The following is a 26,534-nucleotide window of genomic DNA, read 5'->3' on the forward strand; positions in this document are numbered from 1 at the left end:
TCCTTATTTTTTTTCACTGTGTTGTATTAACACAGATATGCCCCAATTGATTTCTTTAAACTGTTGCCTATGGATGTCCATATGGATGGACATTTAACTTAATAATTACACCTTGTTTTTTAAAAAAACTGCTGTAATGGACATTGTGCATGTGTCATTTTGTGCAAGTATGGTATGCTCGAAGCATAAATTCCCAAAAGTAGAATTGCTGGGTCAATCATACTTTTTTTAAGATAAATTATTTTTATTTGCTATGCCAAAACTTTTTGAATTGATAACGCTGTACTTTACATTAGCATTTCTTTTTTCTTATTTGCTTTATTTCTTCTGGCATTTTTGAATATTTGAGCGGGTAGCCTATCCCTTCTTCAGTGGATCTGCCTGACCCAGGGATTGAAACGGGGTCTCCTGCATTACAGGCGGATTCTTTACCAACTGAGTTATCAGGGAAGCTTTAAAATTGAAGTATAGTTAATTTGGGCTTACCTGGTGGCTCAGTGGTTAAGAAGCTGCCTGCTATGCAGTAGCTGTGGGAGATGTGGGTTCGATCCCTGGATTGGGAAGATTCCCTGTAGGAGGGCATGGCAATCCACTCTAGTATTCTTGCCTGGAGAATCCCATGGACAGAGGAGCCTGGCAGACTACAGTCCATGGGGTCACAGAGTCGGACATGTCTGAAGTGACCTAGCATGCATGCATGCATAGTTAATTTACAATGTGTTAGTTTCAAATGTACAGCAAAGTGATTCAGTTATACATGTGCATATATATATAAATTTTCATTCTTTTCCATTGTACGTTATTACAAAATATTGAGTATAGTTTCTTGTGCTATACAGTGGGAACTTGTTGTTTATCTATTTTGTATATAGTAGTGTGTTAATCCCAAACTCCTAACTTATCCCTCCCTGCTTCCCCTTTGGTAACCATAAATTTGTTTTGTCTCTGAGTCTGTTTCTGCCTTGTAAATAAGTTCATTTCTCTCATATTTTAGATTCCACATATGAGTGATATCATATGATATTTGTCTTTGTCTGACCTACTTAGCTTAGTGTGATAACTTCTAAGTCCACCCGTGCTGCTGCTAATGGCATTATTTAGTTCTGTTTTATGGCTGAGTAGTATTCCACATATATGTACCACATCTTCTTTATCCATTCATCTGTCAATGGATATTTATATTGCTTCCATGTATTGGTTATTGTAAATAGTGCTATGAACATTGGGGTGCATGGATCTTTTCAAATCAATCATACTTTTCATGATATCAAAATGCTCTCTGTAATAGTTGCACCAACTTCTACTCCCACTTACAAGGTGTGAAAGTGCCTGTTTCTGAACATCTTCAAATCAACACAGCATGTTATCAGATTTTTGGATGTTTGTGATTTGATAAGTTAATCTCAATGTAGTTAAAAATTTTATGGAGATATTGACATAAAATTCAGCCATGTAATGTGTATAGTTCAGTGCTTTGTAGTGTATTCACTAGATTGTGCAACCATCACCACTAATTCTAGAACATTCCAATCACTCCTAAACGAAACGCCGTACATGTTAGCAATCACTCTCCATTCCCTCTTTCCCCCAGCCCAATCTACTTTCTTTCTTCTTTTAATTTAATTTTATAGTTGTAAGAACACTTTACATGAAACCTACTTTCTTGACAATTTTAAAATGTACAATGCATTACTATTGACACCTGACACAATGTTTTATAGCAGATATCTAGAACTTATTCATCTTGCTTAACTGAAAGTTTATGCCTGTTGATTAGTAACTCCCCACTTTCCTCTCCTCTAACCCCTGGTAATCACCATTTTACTCTGTGCTTCTGTGAGTTTGACTATTTTAGATTCCACATATAAGTGAGATCATGCATATTGATCTTTCTGAGTCTGGCTTATTTCACTTAGCATTATACCCTTCTGTTTCATCCATGTTGCTGCAGATGACAGGATTTCCTTCTTTTTTAAGGCTGAATAATATTCCATTTGTAAGTATGTATACATATATATGTATAATAAATTTTTATTTATTCAATTACCTCTCTATAGGCTCTTAGGTTATTCTCATATATTTGCTATTGTGAATAATGCTACAATGAACAAAGAAGTGCAGATATCTCTTTGAGATAATAAGTTTATATCCTTTGGATATATACTCACAAGTGGTATTGCTGGATCATATTGTAGTTCTATGTTTAACTTTTTATTATTTTCCACAGTGGCTGCAGCAGTTTACATTTACATAAAGAGTGTATAAGGGTACCCTTTTCTTCACACCCTTGCCAACACTTGTTATCTATTTATTCCTAATAATTACCATCTCATTGTGGTTTTGATTTGCATTTCCTTGATGATTAGTGCTGTTGAGCACCTTTTCACATACCATTGGCCTTTTGTATGTCTTCTTTTGAGAAGTGTCTGCTCAAGTTCTTACCCTATTTTTAAATTGGGTTCTCTGGGATTTCTTCTATTGAGTGGTTGGAGTTATTTGTATATTTTGGAAATTAACCCCTTATCAAATATATGGTTTACAAATATTCTCTCCCTTCTGTAGGTTGTCTTTTCACTCTGTTGATTATTTGTTGTGAGAAGCTTTTAGTTTGATGTAGTCCAACTTGCTTACTTTTGCTTTTGTCATCTGTGCTTTTGGTGTCACATCAATGAAATCATTGCCAAGATCAATATCATGAAGCTTTTATCTTACGTTTTCTTCTAGGAGTTTTAAAGTTTTAAGTCTTAAATCCACTTAGAGTTGATTTTTGTGTGTGGTATAAGGTAAAGGTCCAATTTCATTCTTTTGTATGTGGATATCCAGTTTCCCATTTGTTTAAGAGACTCTCTTCGCCCATTGTATATTCTTGACATCCTTGTTGAACGTCACTGTATATTCTTGGTATCCTTGTTGAACGTCAGTTGATATATGGATTTATTTCTGGGCTTTCTATTCTATTTCATTGATTTATATGCCTGTCTTCATACAAACTTCATACTGTTTTGATTACTGTAGCTTTTTAATATATTTTTACATCAAGGAGTACAATGCCTTTGATCTACTTTCTCAAGGTCAATTTGGCTGTTCAGGGTTTTTTTGTGGTTCCATATGAATTTTAGAATTGTTTGCTCTATCTCTGTAAAAAATGCCATTGGTTAGACCAGTTTGGTGAAGTCTGTTTCCCCTGCAGTGGATGCAGCCTTGGAGATGTATACATTTTCCTTGAGCACTACGAATGACTGTGGCTCTAGCTGAGTTCTCTCTATTTCTCTGATTTCCCCACTGAGCTTCTGGCTGGGCTGCCTCTGTTGGTATCACAGCCAGTTGTTAACATCCTAGTTGATAGTTGATTGCTCTGTCATTTTTTACAAAACCCTAGGGTATAAATCGCTCCGCAGTTTGATCCAATTAAAGTCTGTGTCCTTGTTAGGAGAAGAGTATTCCCAATCTTTGAGCCTTTCTTCTAGCCTCCTCTGGGCAAAATATCTGTCCTATGGGGCAAGAACTTGGTGGTGGCGGTGGTGGTGAATATGCCCTTCACCAGGTACTTCACTAGGGTCTTCCTTATGCAACAGGAGTTGTGTGTGCACTTGGGCACAAGAGGGACTTACTGCTCACACTCAGTTGCTGCCACTGCCTAGTATGGATCTTCAATAGCCCAGAGTTGGAAAGGTGGGAACTACAAACGTTCACTTGCCATCAAATCCACTCAGAATACTTCTTCCATCTCAGGGACCTGGGGGAGATGGTAAGTGCCACTCAGCTGCTTAGCCCAGTGGAACTATTCATTTGCAAGGCAGATCTGTGGAGGATGGGTGCAGTTCCTAGCTCAGATGCCATGGCCCACCACTGCACTTGACAAATTTCTGTAGATTTTCTTCAATAAATGCTTGTCAGTCTGCTGTAAGATCTCCCATCAATCTCCAGAGACTTTGAATGATTATCTTAGCTAACTTTGACCAGCACCAGAGATCTCTCTTGGTGAACGGTTCCCTAAGCCTCTCCTTATTACACTATCCTGAAAGTCCTGCCTCTGCTTGTCAGTGTTTTTTAAATTATACATAAAGTTTTCCACACAGAATTTCGGTTTATGCACATCCTGTCAGGCATTGCTCTACTGCATACAGTGGTTTCCTCCTATCATGAAGAGTTAGAAATTGAGATGTAGGCATTCCAGTACCCTGCAAAAGGGCCAGGGAAGAGCCTTGAGGCAGTGAACTTCTGAGTCTTTTTTTGCAGAAGACTGAAATTCGAGATCCTAGGCAAGGAATACCTAGAGGAATTAGAAAAGCAAGCACATCTCTGATGGTTTCTCGATCTGAAATCATGAGTCAGGGCAAGAGAGAGTGTTGCAGCTTGAAGTGAGTGGGTGGCAAGATAGAAAGGTCTGTGTTTCCTGCTGGCCTCCCTCCTTTTGAGTGACACATTTTTCTTAGACATGCTAATAGAATTTTCTCTGTGGAAGAAAAAGTTAACAAACAACCATAACAACAACAAAAGCATGACATTGGATTGGGATTTTTAGAAAATTAACTGTCAGAAGCCACTTTATTTTAAAAAAAATCTGCAGAGAAACAGAAGAGTGAGAGGGTGACTGTATGTATATAACTGGAAAATAAACCATCAAATTTATTAGTTTTGGAAGAATCTTTCACCTTGCAAGGTAGAAGCTTAATGACAAATGAGTACAGTTAAGGAAAGAAAAATGCATTCACATTGAAACAATTTTTCTTTAGCTTTCAATCTTGCTGACAAGTGTGAGATATCTTGATTGGAGAAAACTCATCACTTCCCCACTTAAATTCTCAATTCACAAAACTCCTTAATATCACAGTTAGAAAAGCCACCCTTATTTCAAAGTTCTGTAGATTTTTCTTTGTGCTGAATTTTTGTTACCTCTATGATGTTGAGGCTGCATCACTCTCTGAAGTTGGCTAGAACTTTTCACAAAATTGTCTCCTGTCTGTGTTCATTCCACCATCAGGGTAGAAGAGTATGTGATTGACATAGAATGATGTAATTCTCAGGATGTCAGGGAGAAGGCCTGCAAAGTACAGCTGCTCCAACGCCCAACACCATGGAGAAAACGGACAAAGGCACAAATGCTGTGGTAGGAAATGATATTGAAGAACACTAGCTTTGGAATCAAGTAGGCCTGGATTAAAATCTGGGTTAGAATCTCTGTGTCTTAATTTCTTAATCTGTATAAAAGACAATATTAGTACCTACCACATAGGTTTAAGGTGATGGTGAGATGAAAAAAAATGTATGTATATGGCCCTGCTATGGTATCTTGTCTCCAAAGTAGCCACCATCGATTCATTCCCTCCTTGTCAACTGAGAGTAGAATCAGAGCTAGCTTGTGACTGCTTAACCCAATAGAATTGGGCAGTAGTGACTGCTGCGCCATTTATGGAACTAACTTTTAAGAAGACTGGAATCTTCTCCTTCCTTTCTATTGGTACGTTCTCATCCTCTCGGAACCCAGACTCCAAAAGCCCAAACAGTGGTGTGCTGGGAAATGTTTAATGGCAAGCTCTATGGGAAAAAAGCAATAAATTTGTAGCATTTGCTGATTTCTTTGCTGTAATACTCCTCCCAAGGCTGAACACAAACTACAACATATAGCACTGAACATAAAGTTGGTAAGAGATTCATGAATACAGTAGATATAAACAATCACAAGAGCATAGATTATTAAAATGCAGTAAAATAATTAGGAAGTAATGAGTTCTGATTATCATTATTATTTGTAATATGCTTTATTTAATTGTAAGTTTCTGTAATTTAACTTTTAATAATGGCTCACAAAATTCCTGAAAATATAACAATTGGTTCTCAATAGTTGATACAAGCTGGCTCCAGTACACCATAAACCAGATCCAGTGTACCACTGAGCCTAAGCCAGCAGGAGAGGTCATGTGTAGGGAAGAGCCTCAGCTGACTCAAGGACAACAACCTCAACTGACCAGTCCATGGTAGCCTCAACTGCCAGGCATGTGAGGGAGCCATCTTGGATTTCCAGTCCAGTCTAACCTTCAGATGACTCCAGTCCCACCTGTCATCTGACTGTACCTACATGAGAGACTCCAAATGAGAAGTGCTCACCTGAGGTTTATCAACACAGAGAATAATGAGAGATAACAATTAACTGTTGTTTTAAGTCATTAAGTTTTGGGGTTGTTTGTTCTGCAGCAGTAGATAACTAGAACACTGGCTTATAGAAGTTGCTCAATGAATAACTGATGTTATTGTTTTCATTATTGTAATTACTGGCAGATTAATTTTAACTACTTCAAGCAATGGAGGTTATTTATTCTACAGCTAATAAGGGAGGACTCCTTTTATTGCTTTTGCTTGGGAACTTAGAATTTTTACACAGTGCATGTAATTTGTCTTGAATTTTGCTTAAAAACCATACAACCGCCAATGAAAAATCTGTAGTTACTTTCCACAATATGTAATAGTCTCCCATTGGCCTATTGTTTACTTTCATTTGGCCACAGCAGGGAGTGCATGAAGTGAAGTCCCATCGCTGAAACGCAAAGAATAATGACCCAGGGAGGCAGCTCCCATTTACAACAAAGCCTGGACAATTTAATAAGAGCAGTAGAAACATCTGTGACTGAGCATGCTCTATTTTTCTGCCATTGCTGGACAGATTGGGGTAATGGTTAAAGAGGGACAATTGAGAGGATCTCAGTTAAGATTATTTAATTTATGTTGCTAAGAATGGACTAAAGAGAGAGACAGACAGACAGAGATTAAAGCAAGAAATGAAAGGGAAATGGGAGAAAGAAACAAATGGCGTTTGTAAGCTATGTTGGGGATAAAATTGTGGGGCGCTTGGGGTAGGGTTTGGAGAGATGCTGCCAACTGTGGAGGATGCAGAGAGAGAGAGAAACAGTGAGAGAAAGAGTTGGTCATTTGTAATGTAACTTGGGTTAAGTGAGTTATGAATGTAATCTTTCTCTGGAATTTTTCTCAACAGACTGTATTTTTCTTTTTTAAAGAAATTTCTCAAAATCATTTATTGTTGGCTTTCACATTATTTTTCAATTATTTTCCATTATATTTTGGTTATTGGACTTGAATGTGAGTGTTTTAAGCTGGGAGGGCACCACAAGGGAGCCCAGCTTCATCTCTCTCTCTCTCTCTTTAGTTGCTAAGTCATGTCTGACTCTTGAGACCACGTGGACTATAGCCTGTCAGGTTCCTCTGTCCATGGGATTCTCCAGACAAGAATACTGCTTCATATAGGTTATATTAAACTAAAGCGTAGTTTTGTATTTGTCTAATAAAGCTGTTTAACAGTGGGTGATGATCCCAACAAAAAACTAATTTTAAAAAGCACTTACGAGACATGAGGACTTTTGAACACTGACTGGATATTTGATAATATTGAGTATTATTATAAACTTTTAAAAGATATGATATTGGTATTGTGGTTCTGACAAAGTTTTTTATTTTATTATTTTTTATTTTTATCTGGAGGATAGTTGTAGTCCTTTGTTTTAGAGATGCATTCTGAAGTGTTCATGGATGAAATGATATGATGTCTGGGGGTTGCTTTAAAATAATCTGGGGTTGGGAGAAGGTAGGTGGAATTGTAGATAAAATAAGATTAGCTCTTCATTCACACTTGTTGAAGCTAGGTGATTCATGAGGTACATTGAGATTCATTATACTATTCTTTCTACTTTTGTGCATATTTAAAAATTTCCATAATAAAAAGTGAAGAAAAAAGTGGGTGAATTAATATCTATTGTTCTTACTCTCTAGAAAAACCTGAAGTGCTCTTTATTGTTATGTGGTCCATATTTGCTTTCGTTCTGCACATTGCTGGTTCTTGACAGAACAACATAATCACCATCCTTGATTATGAAAGCATAGAGTGAGTGTGATATTTGAGTACAGATGGGATCTACTTAACTCAATCCAATACTCAAAAGTCTTAACTTAATTAGAATCTAATTGCAAGATAATCTTTAGTGACAAGAAAGGTTTCCCTAGGGGAGTATTTAAAAAAGGATTTAGTGAATAAAAATTTGACTTATGTGCTACTTTCTGGGACTCCATCAATTGTAGAAATTGAAGTCCAGTGTTTCCTTCACAAATTTTGTTAACTTGGTATATGTTTCCATTTTACTGCCTTTACTTTTTAAAGGGAAAGAAGCAGAACAGCATGGCCCAAAACTAGGTAATGCAGCAGCTTTTATATTTCAATTTTCTTTCCCCAGAAAATGTGAGTGATGTTGCAGAGCACATTTAAAATTTAATCAATGAATCCCCTCTTCTGGATGAAGAAGAAACAGATTATTGTTTCAAAAGTATCTGATATTTCACAATGTGATGTGATAAGTATGAACCTAACCCAGACTATATTACAAATAATCAGTGCTGCTTTGGGAAAGCAAAACAATTCAGCATCTGATCTGCATGAAGTAAGCAATGAGTAAGTACTAGTACTTTGGTAAAATAAGTTATTTCAAAATATTCAAAATATATATTGTTAATCCCTTTGCATACAGGCATTAATAGTTCTAAAGGTCAGGTAGCTATAGGTTGAATGCTTCGTTAGTACAACATGATGGGGTCATCCTCTTGGAATCCCAATTGTGAAAGAATGCATTCAAATTCTAACTGAACCTTAATGACAGCAACTTTCCAAATAAATAGTTATCCCAAGTCAAACGTTCAATTTCCTGGTGTTCCCCAATGTTCCCCATTTCTACATAATGCATCCACCCAATGCTCAAGCAAAAAACTTGAGGACACTAATTACTTCCCTGTGTTGTGTCCCACTCTTTGTGACCCCATGGGCTACAGCACACCAGGCTTCCCTGTCCTTCACTATCTCCCAGAGTTTGCTCAAATTCATGTCCATTGAGTCAGTGACGCCATCCAACCATCTCATTCTCTGTCACCCCCTTCTCCTCCTGCCCTCAATTTTTCCCAGCATCAGGGTCTTTTCCAGTGAGTTGGCTGTTCACATCAGGTAGCCAAAGTATTGGAGCTTCAGCTTCAGCATCAGTCCTTCCAATGAATATTCAGGGTTGATTTCCTTTAGGATTGAATGGTTGGATCGCCTTGCTGTCCAAGGGACTCTCAAGAGTGTTCTCCAACACCACAGCTTGAAAGCATCAATTCTTTGGTGCTCAGCCTTCTTTATGGTTCAACTCTCACATCCCAGGCTTCCCAGGTGGCACTACTGGTAAAGAACCAACCTGCCAATGCAGGACACATAAGAGACACAGGTTTGATCCCTGGGTTGGGAAGATCCCCTGGAGGAGCACATGGCAATCCACCCCAGTATTCTTGCCTGGAGAATCCCCATGGACAAAGAAGCCTGGTGGGCTACAGTCCATAGGGTTGCAAAGAGACATGACTGAAGTGTCAGCACCGTCTCACATCCATACACAACTACTGGAAAAACAATAGCTTTGACTATATGGACTTTTGTCGGCAAAGTGATGTCTCTGCTTTTTAATATGCTGTCAAGGTTTGTCATAGCTTTTCTTCCAAGGAGCAAGCGTCTTTTAATTTCTTTTTTTTTTATTTATTAATTTTTTTTTATTATTTTTATTTTTTTTTCCAGTGGGTTTTGTCATACATTGATATGAATCAGCCATGGATTTACATGTATTCCCAATCCCGATCCCCCCTCCCACCTCCCTCTCCACCCGATTCCTCTGGGTCTTCCCAGTGCACCAGGCCGGAGCACTTGTCTCGTGCATCCCACCTGGGCTGGTGATCTGTTTCACCATAGATAGCATACATGCTGTTCTTTTGAAATATCCCACCCTCACATTCTCCCACAAAGTTCAAAAGTCTGTTCTGTATTTCTGTGTCTCTTTTTCTGTTCTGCATATAGGGTTATTGTTATCACCTTTCTAAATTCCATATACATGTGTTAGTATGCTGTAATGTTCTTTATCTTTCTGGCTTACTTCACTCTGTATAATGGGCTCCAGCTTCATCCATCTCATTAGGACTGGTTCAAATGAATTCTTTTTAATGGCTGAGTAGTATTCCATGGTGTATATGTACCACAGCTTCCTTATCCATTCATCTGCTGATGGGCATCTAGGTTGCTTCCATGTCCTGGCTATTATAAACAGTGCTGCGATGAACATTGGAGTGCACGTGTCTCTTTCAGATCTGGTTTCCTCAGTGTGTATGCCCAGAAGTGGGATTGCTGGGTCATATGGCAGTTCTATTTCCAGTTTTTTAAGAAATCTCCACACTGTTTTCCATAGTGGCTGTACTAGTTTGCATTCCCACCAACAGTGTAAGAGGGTTCCCTTTTCTCCACACCCTCTCCAGCATTTATTGCTTGTAGACTTTTGGATAGCAGCCATCCTGACTGGCGTGTAATGGTACCTCATTGTGGTTTTGATTTGCATTTCTCTAATAATGAGTGATGTTGAGCATCTTTTCATGTGTTTGTTAGCCATCTGTATGTCTTCTTTGGAGAAATGTCTGTTTAGTTCTTTGGCCCATTTTTTGATTGGGTCATTTATTTTTCTGGAATTGAGCTGCAGGAGTTGCTTGTATATTTTTGAGATTAATCCTTTGTCTGTTTCTTCATTTGCTATTATTTTCTCCCAATCTGAGGGCTGTCTTTTCACCTTACTTATAGTTTCCTTTGTAGTGCAAAAGCTTTTAAGTTTCATTAGGTCCCATTTGTTTAGTTTTGCTTTTATTTCCAATATTCTGGGAGGTGGGTCATAGAGGATCTTGCTGTGATTTATGTCGGAGAGTGTTTTGCCTATGTTCTCCTCTAGGAGTTTTATAGTTTCTGGTCTTACATTTAGATCTTTAATCCATTTTGAGTTTATTTTTGTGTATGGTGTTAGAAAGTGTTCTAGTTTCATTCTTTTACAAGTGGTTGACCAGTTTTCCCAGCACCACTTGTTAAAGAGGTTGTCTTTTTTCCATTGTATATTCTTGCCTCCTTTGTCAAAGATAAGGTGTCCATAGGTTCGTGGATTTATCTCTGGGCTTTCTATTCTGTCCCATTGATCTATATTTCTGTCTTTGTGCCAGTACCATACTGTCTTGATGACTGTGGCTTTGTAGTAGAGTCTGAAGTCAGGCAGGTTGATTCCTCCAGCTCCATTCTTCTTTCTCAAGATTACTTTGGCTATTCGAGGTTTTTTGTATTTCCATACAAATTGTGAAATTCTTTGGTCTAGTTCTGTGAAAAATACCGTTGGTAGCTTGATAGGGATTGCATTGAATCTATAGATTGCTTTGGGTAGAATAGCCATTTTGACAATATTAATTCTTCCAATCCATGAACACAGTATGTTTCTCCATCTGTTTGTGTCCTCTTTGATTTCTTTCATCAGTGTTTTATAGTTTTCTATGTATAGGTCCTTTGTTTCTTTAGGTAGATATACTCCTAAGTATTTTATTCTTTTTGTTGCAATGGTGAATGGTATTGTTTCCTTAATTTCTCTTTCTGTTTTTTCATTGTTAGTATATAGGAATGCAAGGGATTTCTGTGTGTTAATTTTATATCCTGCAACTTTACTATATTCATTGATTAGCTCTAGTAATTTTCTGGTAGAGTCTTTAGGGTTTTCTATGTAGAGGATCATGTCATCTGCAAACAGTGAGAGTTTTACTTCTTCTTTTCCTATCTGGATTCCTTTTACTTCTTTTTCTGCTCTGATTGCTGTGGCCAGAACTTCCAACACTATGTTGAATAGTAGTGGTGAGAGTGGGCACCCTTGTCTTGTTCCTGATTTCAGGGGAAATGCCTTCAATTTTTCACCATTGAGGGTGATGCTTGCTGTGGGTTTGTCATATATAGCTTTTATTATGTTGAGTTATGTTCCTTCTATTCCTGCTTTTTGGAGAGTTTTAATCATAAATGAGTGTTGAATTTTGTCAAAGGCTTTCTCTGCATCTATTGAGATAATCATATGGTTTTTATCTTTCAATTTGTTAATGTGGTGTATTACATTGATTGATTTGCGGATATTAAAGAATCCTTGCATTCCTGGGATAAAGCCCACTTGGTCATGGTGTATGATTTTTTTTAATATGTTGTTGGATTCTGTTTGCTAGAATTTTGTTAAGGATTTTTGCATCTATGTTCATCAGTGATATTGGCCTGTAGTTTTCTTTTTTTGTGGCATCTTTGTCTGGTTTTGGAATTAGGGTGATGGTGGCCTCATAGAATGAGTTTGGAAGCTTACCTTCTTCTGCAATTTTCTGGAAGAGTTTGAGTAAGATAGGTGTTAGCTCTTCTCTAAATTTTTGGTAGAATTCAGCTGTGAAGCCATCTGGTCCTGGGCTTTTGTTTGCTGGAAGATTTTTGATGACAGTTTCGATTTCCTTGCTTGTGATGGGTCTGTTAAGATCTTCTATTTCTTCCTGGTTCAGTTTTGGAAAGTTATACTTTTCTAAGAATTTGTCCATTTCATCCAAGTTGTCCATTTTATTGGCATAGAGCTGCTGGTAGTAGTCTCTTATGATCCTTTGTATTTCAGTGTTGTCTGTTGTGATCTCTCCATTTTCATTTCTAATTTTGTTAATTTGGTTTTTCTCTCTTTGTTTCTTAATGAGTCTTGCTAATGGTTTGTCAATTTTGTTTATTTTTTCAAAAAACCAGCTTTTAGCTTTGTTGATTTTTGCTATGGTCTCTTTAGTTTCTTTTGCATTTATTTCTGCCCTGATTTTTAAGATTTCTTTCCTTCTGCTAACTCTGGGGTTCTTCATTTCTTCCTTCTCTAATTGCTTTAGGTGTAGAGTTAGGTTATTTAATTGGTTTTTTTCCTGTTTCTTGATGTAAGCCTGTAATGCTATGAACCTTCCCCTTAGCACTGCTTTTACAGTGTCCCATAGGTTTTGGGTTGTTGTGTTTTCATTTTCATTCATTTCTATACATATTTTGATTTCTTTTTTGATTTCTTCTATGATTTGTTGGTTATTCAGAAGCGTGTTATTTAGCCTCCATATGTTTGAAGTTTTAACAATTTTTTCCCTGTAATTGAGATCTAATCTTACTGCACTGTGGTCAGAAAAGATGACTGGAATGATTTCAATTTTTTTGAATTTTCCAAGACCAGATTTATGGCCCAGGATGTGATCTATTCTGGAGAATGTTCCGTGTGCACTTGAGAAAAAGGTGAAGTTGATTGTTTTGGGGTGAAATGTCCTATAGATATCAATTAGGTTTAGCTGGCCCATTGTGTCATTCAAGGTTTGTGTTTCCTTGTTAATTTTCTGTTTAGTTGATCTATCCATAGTTGTGAGTGGGGTATTAAAGTCTCCCACTATTATTGTGTTACTATTAATTTCCTCTTTCATACTCGTCAATGTTTGCCGTACATATTGCGGTGCTCCTATGTTGGGTGCATATATATTTATAATTGTTATATCTTCTTCTTGGATTGATCCTTTGATCATTATGTAGTGTCCTTCTTTGTCTCTTTTCACATCCTTTATTTGAAAGTCTATTTTATCTGATATGAGTATTGCAACTCCTGCTTTCTTTTGGTCTCCGTTTGCATGAAATATTTTTTTCCAGCCCTTCACTTTTAGTCTGTATGTGTCTCTTGTTTTGAGGTGGGTCTCTTGTAGACAGCATATATAGGGGTCTTGTTTTTGTATCCATTCAGCCAATCTTTGTCTTTTGGTTGGGGCATTCAACCCATTTACATTTAGGGTAATTATTGATAGGTGTGGTCCCGTTGCCATTTATTTTGTTGTTTTGGGTTCACGTTTATACAACCTTTCTGCATTTCCTGTCTAGAGAAGATCCTTTAGCATTTGTTGAAGAGCTGGTTTGGTGGTGCTGAATTCTCTCAGCTTTTGCTTATCTGTAAAGCTTTTGAATTCTCCTTCATATCTGAATGAGATCCTTGCTGGATACAGTAATCTAGGTTGTAGGTTATTCTCTTTCATTACTTTCAGTACGTCCTGCCATTCCCTTCTGGCCTGGAGGGTTTCTATTGATAGATCAGCTGTTATCCTTATGGGAATCCCTTTGTGTGTTATTTGTTGTTTTTCCCTTGCTGCTTTTAATATTTGTTCTTTGTGTTTGATCTTTGTTAATTTGATTAATATGTGTCTTGGGGTGTTTCGCCTTGGGTTTATCCTGTTTGGGACTCTCTGGGTTTCTTGGATTTGGGTGGCTATTTCCTTCCCCATTTTAGGGAAGTTTTCAGCTATTATCTCCTCGAGTATTTTCTCATGGCCTTTCTTTTTGTCTTCTTCTTCTGGAACTCCTATGATTCGAATGTTGGGGCGTTTCACAGTGTCCCAGAGGTCCCTGAGGTTGTCCTCATTTCTTTTGATCCTTTTTCCTTTTTTCCTCTCTGCTTCATTTATTTCCACCAGCGTCTTTTAATTTCATGGCTGCAGTCACCATCTGCAGTGGATTTGGAGCCCAAGAAAATAAAGTCTGTCACTGTTTCCATTTTTCCCCCATCTATTTGCCATGAAGAGATAGGACCAGATGCCATGATCTTCATTTCTTGAATGTTGAGTTTTAAACCAGCTTTTTCACTCTCCTCTTCCACCTTCATCAAGAGGCTCTTCAGTTCCTCTTGGCTTTCTGCCATAAGGGTGCTATCATCTGCATATCTGAGGTTATTGATATATCTCCCAGCAATCTTGAGTCCAGCTTGTGTTTCATCCAGCCCAGCATTTTCCACGATGTATTCTACATATAGGTAGATAAGCAGGGTAACAATATACAGCCTTGATGTACTCCTTTCCCAATTTGAAACCAGTCCCTTGTTCCATGTCTGGTTCTAACTGTTGCTTCTTGACCCACATACAGGTTTCTCAGGAGGCAGGTAAGGTGGTCTGGTAATCCCATCTCTTCAAGAATTTTCCACAGTTTGTTGTGATCCACACAGTCAAAGGCTTTAGCCTAGTCAATGAAGCAGAAGTAGATGTTTTTCCGGAATTCCCTTGCTTTTTCTAAGATCCAATGGATGTTGGCAATTTGATCTCTGGTTCCTCTACCTTTACTAAATCCAGCTTGTAAATCTAAAAGTTCTTGGTTCTTGTACTATTGAAGCCTAGCCTCAAGGATTCTGAGCATTACCTTGCTAGCATGTGAAATGAGCACAATTGTGTGGTAGTTTGAATGTTCTTTGGCATTGCCCTTCTCTGAGATTGGAATGAAAGCTGAACTTATCCAGTCCCGTGGCCACTTCTGAGGTTTCCACATTTGCTGGCATATTATTTCTGGAAACCATCTACTTCTCTCCATTGCCACCACTACCACTTTAGGCCTAGCTCCGTTTCTCTCAGCTGACCTTCTACAATAACCTCTTAACTGATCTCCCAGCCTCTGCTCTTGCCTCTCTGTGGTCTATCTTCTACAGCATGATCTTTTAATGCATATATCAGATCATGTTATTGTCTTGCTTTTAAAAACACTCAGTAGACTTCTGTTACATATAGACTAAAATCCAAATTTCTTGGCTTATGAGACCCTGCAGGATCTGGCTTTACATATATCAATTTCATCTAATCTTTAATACATTCTTTTGAGATGAGTGCTCATATTATTAACTTTGCAAATGAGGAGACTGAAGCTTGATGAGGTCATTTGATTTGCCCACACAGTTAGAAATTAGAGCAACTAAGCTTTAAATTTCAGCTGCTCTGACTCCAAAGCCTATGCTCTTATCTAGTAATTGCTAAGCAATATAAAGATAGTGATTAAATCTCAAAGAAAATTTTATGTAGAGGATATTTTATAAGGAGGATGGGTTTTACATTCAAAAGCTAAGAATACTCTTCTCTACCTGTTATTCCTTGCAGAATTATGAGGATAATTGAGCGTGCTGATCACAAGATGGAGTTTCCTGGGAGGACAGCAAATCTGACGGTGGCCAGGCTGGCTTTGGCTGTCCTACGGGTGGACCACACATTTGAAGGCATGGCCTTCAGCATTCTCTCCTATGAAGAAGGCACTGAGCCTGAGGTGAGTGGAGCTCAGGGTAGTGAGAGCAAATCAGCCAAACACTGCTCCTAATCTTCATTCATCTACTCCTTGGAAGGAGATGGGGTACTTTTTTAACCTTCATGGAGCCTTATGAAAATACAAATATCCCAGGGAAGATTCATGCATAACCCTTAGTAAGCCAACAGCTTGGTTGGAACAGTGTCCATGAGGTATGCAATAATACCGCTTTTGGCCCTGTGACCCCAAATCTTCTCAAAGGTCAGTTTATCAATAACTACCATTTATGGTGGCTCAGTGGATACAGAATCTGCCTGCAATGGAAGAGACCTGGGATCAATCCCTGGATCTAGAAGACCCCCTGAAGAAGGAAATAGCAACCCACTCCAGTATTCTTGCCTGAGAAAGCCAGTAGACAGAGGAGCCTGGCGGTTGTAGTCCATGGGGTCACAAAGAGTCGGACATGACTGAGCAACTAACACAAACCATTTATGGAGCACTTAGTATATGCTGGGCATTGTGCTACTATTTCATCTGTACACATAAGGAAACAGAGAAATTAAGTAATTTCCCCAAAGACACACAACCTAATGACTGAGCTAGAAGTCAAATTTATGTCTGGCTGCTTTAAAGTCTGAACCCTTTTCTCTACTCCACACTACCTCATTTGTCCACCAACCCTGGCTCAGAACAATTTGGGAGAGCAGTCTTTTTAAATTTATAGTTTAAAAAATTATAAAGTTTGCATATGGGGAAAGCATAAATTTGAAGTATACTTTCTCTGATTTTTGACAAACATGTATATCTGTGTAACTCAAACCCCTGTCAAGATATAAAACACTGTTATCCCTCCTGAAAGTCCTCCTGTGGCTGTTCCCATTAATCCCTGTGACTGCTACCTCTATTGCCTGTCACTGTTCTGATTTTTTTTTTAACCATAGTTTTGCCTGTTCTAAAACTTTATATAAATGAATTATATGATACGTACTGTCTTGTATAAGGCTTCTTCTATGTACTACAGTAGGATTTTTTTTGAGATTCATTCTTCTGTTTCTGTAGTTTATTCATTTTATTGCTGACTAATATTCCATTGTATGGATATATTACAGATTGGATTGTTTCTAGTTTGGGGCTATTGTGTTTAGTGCTGCATTGAAGATTTAGGTAAAAGTCCTTGTATGGATATATATTTTCATTTATCTTGAGTAAGGAGATCAGTCCTGGGTGTTCATTGGAAGGACTGATGTTGAAGCTGAAACTCCAATACTTTGGCCACCTGATGCGAAGGGCTGACCCATTTGAAAAGACCCTGATGCTGGGAAAGATTGAAGGCAGGAGGAGAAGGGGACGACAGAGGATGAGATGGTTTGATGGCATCACCGACTCAATGGACATGTGTTTGGGTAAACTCCGGGAGTTGATGATGGACAGGGAGGCCTGAAGTACTGAGGTTCATGGGGTCGCAAAGAGTCGGACATGACTGAGCGACTGAACTGAACTGAACTGAGTAAATACCTATGAATGAAAATGCTGGTTCATAAGTTATATGTTTAAATTTGTAAGAACCAACCATACTCCTTTTTAAAGTGGTTAAGGATATGGAGTGACTTTTCATTTTTGTATTGGCCTTTTCTATATCTTTGGTAAAATATCTGTTAAAATTTTTGCCCATTTTTCAGTTGGATTGTTTGTCTTCTTCTTATTGAGTTGAAAGTATTTTTTTTTTTTTACAACTTCTGGATATAAGTCAGATACATGTTTTGAAAATATTTTCTCTCTGGTTTATCTATTAGATAAGTGGTGTCTTTTGATGAGCTTAAGCTGTAATTTTGGTGAGGTATAATTCATCAGTTTTTTTTTTCTTTCATGAATAACAATATATGACTTGATTAAGAAATCTTTGCCTAGCAACAGATCATGAAGATACTCTTTCCTTTAAAAGATCTATGGTTTCAATTTTTACATTTAGGATGATAATCCTAATTAATTGAACTTAATTTTTTGTATGGTATGAAGTGTGGTATGGTGTGTGGTTTGGAGTTAATTTTGTTCCATTTAGAAATCCAGTTATTGCAGCATTATTTATTGAAGATTTTCCTTTCTCCATAAATTACTTTGGCACCTTTGACAAAATATCAAATACTCATGTAAGTGTAGGTCTATTTAAAAAAAATTCTATTTTGACCCCACTGCATGGCTTGTGGGATCTTAGTTCCCCAACATGGGCCCCTGGTAGTGAGAGCACAGAGTCCTAACCACTGGACTTCCATGGAATTCCTTGTGTAGGTTTATTTTTGAGCCTTCTGTTCAGTTCTATTGATTTTTTGTCAAAAAAAAAATATATATATATATCACACTATCTTTATTCCTGTAGTCTTGAATCAAATAGTGGGAATCCTTCAACTTTGTTTTTTTTCAAGATTGCTGTGGTTATTCCAGGCCTTTTGTATGTCCATGTGAATTTTCAAATGTGCTTGTCAATTTGTAGGAAAAAACCTTGCCAAGATTATAATTGGGATTGCACAATTTTGGGAGAATTGATTACTTAGTAATATCGAATCTTGTAATATTTATCCAGGAACATTTATTCAGGTCTATTTTAATTTCTCTCAGCAATGCTTTTTCCCCTTTTATTTATTTCTTTTTCTTTTTTTAAATTAATTTTTTATTTTAATTGGAGGCTGACTACTTTACAATATTGTGGTGGTTTTGGCCATACATCGACATGAATCAACCATGAGTGCTAAATGGAGAGGTATTGCCTGTCTTTTGTTAAAGTCATCCTAAATATTTTTTCTGATACTGTTGCAAATGGAATTAAAATTTTTTTAATTGAAGTATAGTTTAATTCAGTTCAGTTCAGTTCAGTTCAGTTGCTCAGTCATGTCTGACTCTTTGCGACACCAGGCCTCCCTGTCCATCACCAACTCCTGGAGTTTACCCAAACTCATGTCCATTGAGTCAGTGATGTCATCCAACCATCTCATCCTCTGTCTTCCCCTTTTCCTCCTGCCTTCAATCCTTCCCAGCATCAGGGTCTTGTCAAATGAGTCAGCTCTTCGCATCAGGTGGCCAAAGTATTGGAGTTTCAGCTTCAACATCAGTCCTTCCAATGAACACTCAGGATTGATCTCCTTTAGGATTGGCTGGTTGGATCTCCTTGCAGTCCAAGGGACTCTCAAGAGTCTTCTCCAACACCACAGTTCAAAAACATCAGTTCCTCGGCGCTCAGCTTTTCTTTATAGTCCAACTCTCACATCCAATTACAATGTGTTAATTACTGCTATACAGCAAAACAATTCAGTTATATCTCTCTATATATGTACATTATTTTTCATGTTCTTTTCCATTATGGTTATCACAGGATATTTAATACAATTATCTGTGCTACACAGTAGGACCTTATTGTTTATCCATTCTGTATATACCAATTTACATCAAATCAAACCCTCACCCAACCCCATCCCCCTTGACAACAACCAGTCTACTCTCTATGTCCATGATTCTTTGTTTGATAGATGGGTTCATTTGTGTCATATTTTGGATTCCACATATAAGTGATATCATATGATATTTGTCTTTCTTTTTCTGACTTAGTACAAGTGAAATTATTTTTAAATTTAATTTAAAATTAAATTTTACAATTATCTGCTGTAAGTATTTAAAAATAAAATTGATAAGCTGTATCTATCACCAGTCTCTCACTATCTATCCATCCATCTATCATATATCTAAATTTTGTATCCTATGAACTTGCTAAACTCACTTATTAGCTGTAGTAGTTGTTTTAGAGATTATTTGGGCCTTTCTATGCAATGCCATCTGAAAATAGTGACATTAGCCATCTTTCTCATTAATTTTTATTCCTTTTATTCCTTCTTTTGGACTTATCTTGATATTAGTACTTGCAATAAAATGTTGACTAAGTGGTGAAAGTGAACATCTTGTCTTGATATCAGGAGAAAAGTATTCACTATTTTACTATTACTATGATATTAGCCATGTTTTTGTTTTGTTTTTTAAATACCCTTTATTTGATTAAGGAAGTTTTCTTCTGTTCCTAGTTTGCTGAAAATTTTTACTGTGAGTGGTTGTTGAATTTTTTTAAATGCTTTTTCTGTATCTTTTGAAATCACCATTTGGCTTTTGTCCATTATCTAATATGGTGAATTACATTGATTTTAGGATGTTAAACCAATCTTTGCATTTTTGGAAGAAACCCTAGTGATTATGATGTTTTATCATTTTTATATAGTGGTATTTTCAACTTGATAATATTTTGTTAAGTATTTTAGCACTTATATTCATGAAGGATGTAGGTTTGAAATTATTTATTTGTTTATGGCTTGACTGGGTCTTAGGGGCTACACCGACTTTTCTCTAGTTGCGGTGTGCTTCTCATTGTGGTGGCTTCTCATTGCAGAGCACGGGCTCTGCAGCACAGGCTTAGTATTGTGGCGCACTGGTTTAGTTGCTCCAAGGCATGTGCAATCTTACCAGATCAGGGATCAAACCGGCATCTTTTGCATTGGCAGGCAGATTCTTTATCACTGAGCCACTGGAGAAGCTCCTGAAAGTTTTTTTTCCCTCTAGTTTCTTTATCAGACTTTGGGTTGGTGTTTCACCAACTGTATAAAACTCTTTCAGAAACAGTTTGTGTGACATTGATGTTATTTCTTCATTAAATGCTTGATAGGGCTCACTAGGAAACTCTCTGTGTCTGGAATTTCTTTATGGGAAGTATTGTGATACCAAATCCAACTTGTTTAATGGGTGTAGAGCCCTTCTGATGTTCTGATTCATCTCGTGTCTATTTTGGTTAGTTATATTTTTCTAAGAATTTATTTCAGTTAGCTTTTCAAGTTTATTGGTAGAAGTTGTGCATAACATTCCTATTTCTTAACATCTATAACATTTATGAATGGTCAGCAAAACTTTTCTGTAGAAGGAAGATAGTAAATACTTTAGGATTCATAAGCTGTAAATGGTCTCCTTCTACTGCACATTTTTTCTTTGCTTTGCTTGCTTCCTTTCTTCCCTTCTTCCTTCCTTCTTTCTTTTTCGCAACATTTAAAATATGAAATATAAAAGCCATATTTAGTCCTACCAAATAGGCCCTTGTTGCGATTTGCCTTGCTGACCAGTTTGTCAGTCTCTGATCTATAATGATAATCTCTCTTTCATTTTCGATATTGATAATTTTCTTTTCTAGCTCTTGTTTTCTTGATCAGTATAACTAGGGATATTTTCAAGTTTGTTGATCCTTTCCAAGAACAAATTTTTGGCTTTGTTAATTTTTTTATTTTCTATTTTGTTAATATCTTATCTTTATTATTGGGCTTGCCTGGTGGCTCAGTGGTAAAAAATCTGCCTGCAATGCAGGAGCCACAGGAGATGCATGTTCGATCCCTAGGTTGGGAAGATCTCCTGGAGGAGTGCAGGGCAACCCACTCCAGTATTCTCACCTGGAAAATCCCATGGACAGAGGAGCCTGGTGGGTTGTAGTCCATGTGGTGGCAAAGAGTCAAATACAACTGAAGTGACTTGGCTTGCTCTTGCTATCTTTATTATTAATATTTCCTTCCTTGTATTTATTGTGGGTTTACCTTGTTCTTCCTTATTTAGCTTCTTAAGGTAGATCCATAGACCACTGACTTTAGACCTTTCTTCTTTTCTATTAATAATGTAGTCATAAAAAGCTATAAATATCTTTCTATGTACTGCTTTAAGTTGTAGTCTGCAATTTTTGATATGTTGTATTTTCGTCATCAGCAGTTCAAAATATTTCCTACTTTCTTCTATGATCCATGAATTATTCAGGAGTGTATTCATTTGTTTATTTTTTAAAGAGTTTTTGGATGTGGACCATTTTTTAAAAGCCTTTGTTGAATTTGTTACAATATTGCTTCCGCTTTATGTTTTGGTTTTTGGCCATGAGGCATGTGGGATCTTAGCTCCTCGACCAGGGATCAAACCTGCACCCCCTCATTGGAAGGCAAAGTCTTAACCACTAGACCACCAGGGAAGTCCCAGGAGTGTACTTGTTAAGTCCCAAATATTTGGGATATATCTAAGATATATTATTGCTGTTGATATCATGTTTATTTCATTCTGATTACAGAATATATTCAGTTTAACTTCAATCCATTTAAATTTATGGACATTTGATTTATATCCCAGTGTATGATCTATTTTGGTGTTTCATACACTTGAAAACCTTGGTGCTTCATGTGCACTTGAAAAAATTTGCATTCTACAGTTGTTGGATATGCTGTACTGCAAATATCAATTAAATCTCAAGGTGGTTGATAGTGTTCAGATCATTTACATTTTTACTGATTTTTTCTTGGTTGTTTCCTAGTTTAAAGGGGTGCTAAGATCTCCAACTTGGATTGTGAAATCATGTATTTATCCCTTTAGTTGCATCACATTTTGCTTTGTTTATTAAGTGAATATACACTTATGTTGTCATGTCTTCCTGACTATACCTCTAATCCTAACCTGTTTATCATTATGAAATATCCTTTCTTATTTCTGATAATACTCTTTGTCTTGTAATCTATTTTATATGATTTTAATATAGTCATTCTAGCTTTCTTATACTTACTGTATGTATACACATACATACATAATATTTTTTTCAACCACTTACTTTGTATTTGTGCACTTATAGATAGCACACAGTTTGTGTCTCATTTTTTATCCATCTGAAAATATCTGCCTTTTAATAGAGTGTGTACTTCTTTAACATTTAACATAATTTTTTATATGGTTGTGTATTTAGGACTACCATTTGATTTTATTTTCTATCTGTCCTTCTGGTTTTTGTTCCTTTTGATTTAATATTTTTATAACTGAATTTTAATTTTTTCTGCCTCTTTAGTTATGTTTATTCGAATTATTAATGGTTTCTCTAGAGATTACAATATACATCCTTATATTTTTGCAGTCTACTTAGAGGTACTATTGTACCACTTCATGGAAAATGTAGAAACTTTAACTATACATATCTATATATACCCTCTGTCTTTTTAAAAATGCTTTTAGGTTCATATGCTGTATTTTCATTTTTATTCAGTTCAAGAAATTTTCTCTCTCACTCTCTCTGGGTTTTTTTTTTTTTTCTTCTCTTTGGCTGTGTGGCATGCAGGCTCTTAGTTCCCTGACCAAGGGTCAAACCTGCACCTTCTGCAGCGGACACACAGAGTTTTAACCATTGGACTGTCAAAGAAGTCGCTATACCCTCTGTCTTTTATGTTATAGTTATCATATGTATTATTACTAACAAGATCAGAAACTCCACTAGACAATGTTATAATCATTGCTTTAAAGGGTCTTAGTGAAATTGAGACTAAAAGTAGCCTTTTATGTTTGCAAGCTCAGTGGCTTCAGTCATGTCCAACTCTTTGTGACCCCATGGACTGTAGCCCATCAGGCTCCTCTGTCCATGGGATTCTCCAGGCAAGAATACTGGAGTGGGTAGCCATTCCCTTCTCCAAGAGATCTTCCTGACTCAAGGATTGAACCTGCATTGCAGGCAGATTCTTTACTGTCTGAGTCACCAGGGAAAGTGTGAAAGTTTTAGTTGCTCAGTTGTGTCTGACTCTTTGCAACCCCGTGGAACCCACCAGTCTCCTCTGTCCATGGGATTCTTCAGGCAAGAATACTGGAGTGGGTTGCCATTCCCTTCTCCAGCAGATCTTCCTGATCCAGGGATCAAACTTGGGTCTCCTGCACTGCAGGCAAATTCTTTACCATCTGAGTCACGAGGGAAGCCCTATGTTTATCGAGATGTTTATCATTTTCAATATTCTTCATTTCTTCCTGAAGGTCTGGTGACATTTCCCTTCAATTTGAAGAAATTCACTTAGCACTTCTTGTAGTATATGGTCTAATGATAATGAATTTTCCTGGCTCTCATTTATCTAAAAAAAATTTTTTTTGGCCTTTATTTGAAGGGTATTTTTGTTTACTATGGAATTTTGGATTGACAGCATTTTAGATGTTGTTCCATTCTATTCTGGCCTCCATGTTCTCTGATCAGAAATCAGTAATCATCTGAATTTTGTTTCTCTATTTGTGATGTGTAATGTGTCATTTTTCTCTCTTTGCTTTCAATATTTTCTCTCTTTTTTTTTTTTTTTGCAGTTTGACTATTATGTGCCTAGGCATGTGTTTCTTTATATTTTTCCCATTTGAAGTTTGCAGAGTTTCTTGAATCTGTAAATTTATGTCTTTCACCAAATTTGGGGAGATTTCCGCCATTATTTTTCTAAATATTGGTTCTTCACCATTCTCTCTCTCCTCTCCTTTAGGGATTCTGATTACACAGATGTAAGATTTTTTGATGCTGCCCCACAGGTCCCTGAGACTATGTTCATGTTTGCAATCATTTTACTATTTAGTCTTCTGATAGTATAATTTCTATTGATTTCTCTTCAAGTTCACTGACCTCTGTCATCTTCATGTCACTACTGAGTCCACTGAGTGCAATTTTTTAAAATTTCAATATTGTATTTTTAGTTCTAAAATTTCCATTTCATTCTTTTTTGCTTCTGTTTCTGTTATTTACTCCTTTAGCATAATTGCAAGTGTATTTTCTTTAAACACTTAAGCATAATTATACTAACTACTTTAAAATCCTTGTCTGAGGGTGCCCACTCTCACCACTACTATTCAACATAGTGTTGGAAGTTTTGGCCACAGCAATCAGAGCAGAAAAAGAAGTAAAAGGAATCCAGATAGGAAAAGAAGAAGTGAAACTCTCACTGTTTGCAGATGACATGATCCTCTACATAGAAAACCCTAAAGACTCTACCAGAAAATTACTACAGCTAATCAATGAATATAGTAAAGTTGCAGGATATAAAATTAACACACAGAAATCCCTTGCATTCCTATATACTAACAATGAAAAAACAGAAAGAGAAATTAAGGAAACAATACCATTCACCATTGCAACAAAAAGAATAAAATACTTAGGAGTATATTTACCTAAAGAAACAAAAGACCTGTACATAGAAAACTATAAAACACTGATGAAAGAAATCAAAGAGGACACAAACAGATGGAGAAACATACCGTGTTCATGGATTGGAAAACTCAATATTGTCAAAATGGCTATTCTACCCAAAGCAATCTATAGATTCAATGCAATCCCTATCAAGCTACCAACGGTATTTTTCACAGAACTAGACCAAAGAATTTCACAATTTGTATGGAAATACAAAAAACCTCGAATAGCTAAAGTAATCTTGAGAAAGAAGAATGGAACTGGAGGAATCAACCTGCCTGACTTCAGACTCTACTACAAAGCCACAGTCAACAAGACAGTATGGTACTGGCACAAAGACAGAAATATAGATCAATGGAACAGAATAGAAAGCCCAGAGATAAATCCACGAACCTATGGACACCTTATCTTTGACAAAGGAGGCAAGAATATACAATGGAAAAAAGACAACCTCTTTAACAAGTGGTGCTGGGAAAACTGGTCAACCACTTGTAAAAGAATGAAACTAGAACACTTTCTAACACCATACACAAAAATAAACTCAAAATGGATTAAAGATCTAAATGTAAGACCAGAAACTATAAAACTCCTAGAGGAGAACATAGGCAAAACACTCTCCGACATAAATCACAGCAAGATCCTCTATGACCCACCTCCCAGAATATTGGAAATAAAAGCAAAACTAAACAAATGGGACCTAATGAAACTTAAAAGCTTTTGCACTACAAAGGAAACTATAAGTAAGGTGAAAAGACAGCCCTCAGATTGGGAGAAAATAATAGCAAATGAAGAAACAGACAAAGGATTAATCTCAAAAATATACAAGCAACTCCTGCAGCTCAATTCCAGAAAAATAAATGACCCAATCAAAAAATGGGCCAAAGAACTAAACAGACATTTCTCCAAAGAAGACATACAGATGGCTAACAAACACATGAAAAGATGCTCAACATCACTCATTATTAGAGAAATGCAAATCAAAACCACAATGAGGTACCATTACACGCCAGTCAGGATGGCTGCTATCCAAAAGTCTACAAGCAATAAATGCTGGAGAGGGTGTGGAGAAAAGGGAACCCTCTTACACTGTTGGTGGGAATGCAAACTAGTACAGCCACTATGGAAAACAGTGTGGAGATTTCTTAAAAAACTGGAAATAGAACTGCCATATGACCCAGCAATCCCACTTCTGGGCATACACACCGAGGAAACCAGATCTGAAAGAGACACGTGCACCCCAATGTTCATCGCAGCACTGTTTATAATAGTCAGGACATGGAAGCAACCTAGATGCCCATCAGCAGATGAATGGATAAGGAAGCTGTGGTACATATACACCATGGAATATTACTCAGCCGTTAAGAAGAATTCATTTGAATCAGTCCTAATGAGATGGATGAAACTGGAGCTCATTATACAGAGTGAAGTAAGCCAGAAAGATAAAGAACATTACAGCATGCTAACACATATATATGGAATTTAGAAAGATGGTAATGATAACCCTATATGCAGAACAGAAAAAGAGACACAGAAATACAGAACAGACTTTTGGACTCTGTGGGAGAAGGTGAGGGTGGGATGTTT

The 26,534-nt window shown here is 36.9% G+C and overlaps 1 protein-coding gene across 1 annotated transcript in view; it reads left to right on the forward strand.

Moving 5' to 3' along the window:
• The window catches only part of ADGRG4 (adhesion G protein-coupled receptor G4), a 111,078-nt gene that overhangs the window by 51,788 nt on the left and 32,756 nt on the right, over positions 1-26,534 (forward strand). Inside the window, 3 exon segments of the mRNA XM_061137545.1 lie at positions 8,241-8,313; positions 8,315-8,455; positions 15,796-15,958. Coding sequence (XP_060993528.1) covers positions 8,241-8,313; positions 8,315-8,455; positions 15,796-15,958 — 377 coding nt within the window.

This window comes from Dama dama, chromosome X (assembly GCF_033118175.1).
Source record: "Dama dama isolate Ldn47 chromosome X, ASM3311817v1, whole genome shotgun sequence".
In the NCBI taxonomy this organism is placed as follows: domain Eukaryota; kingdom Metazoa; phylum Chordata; class Mammalia; order Artiodactyla; family Cervidae; genus Dama; species Dama dama.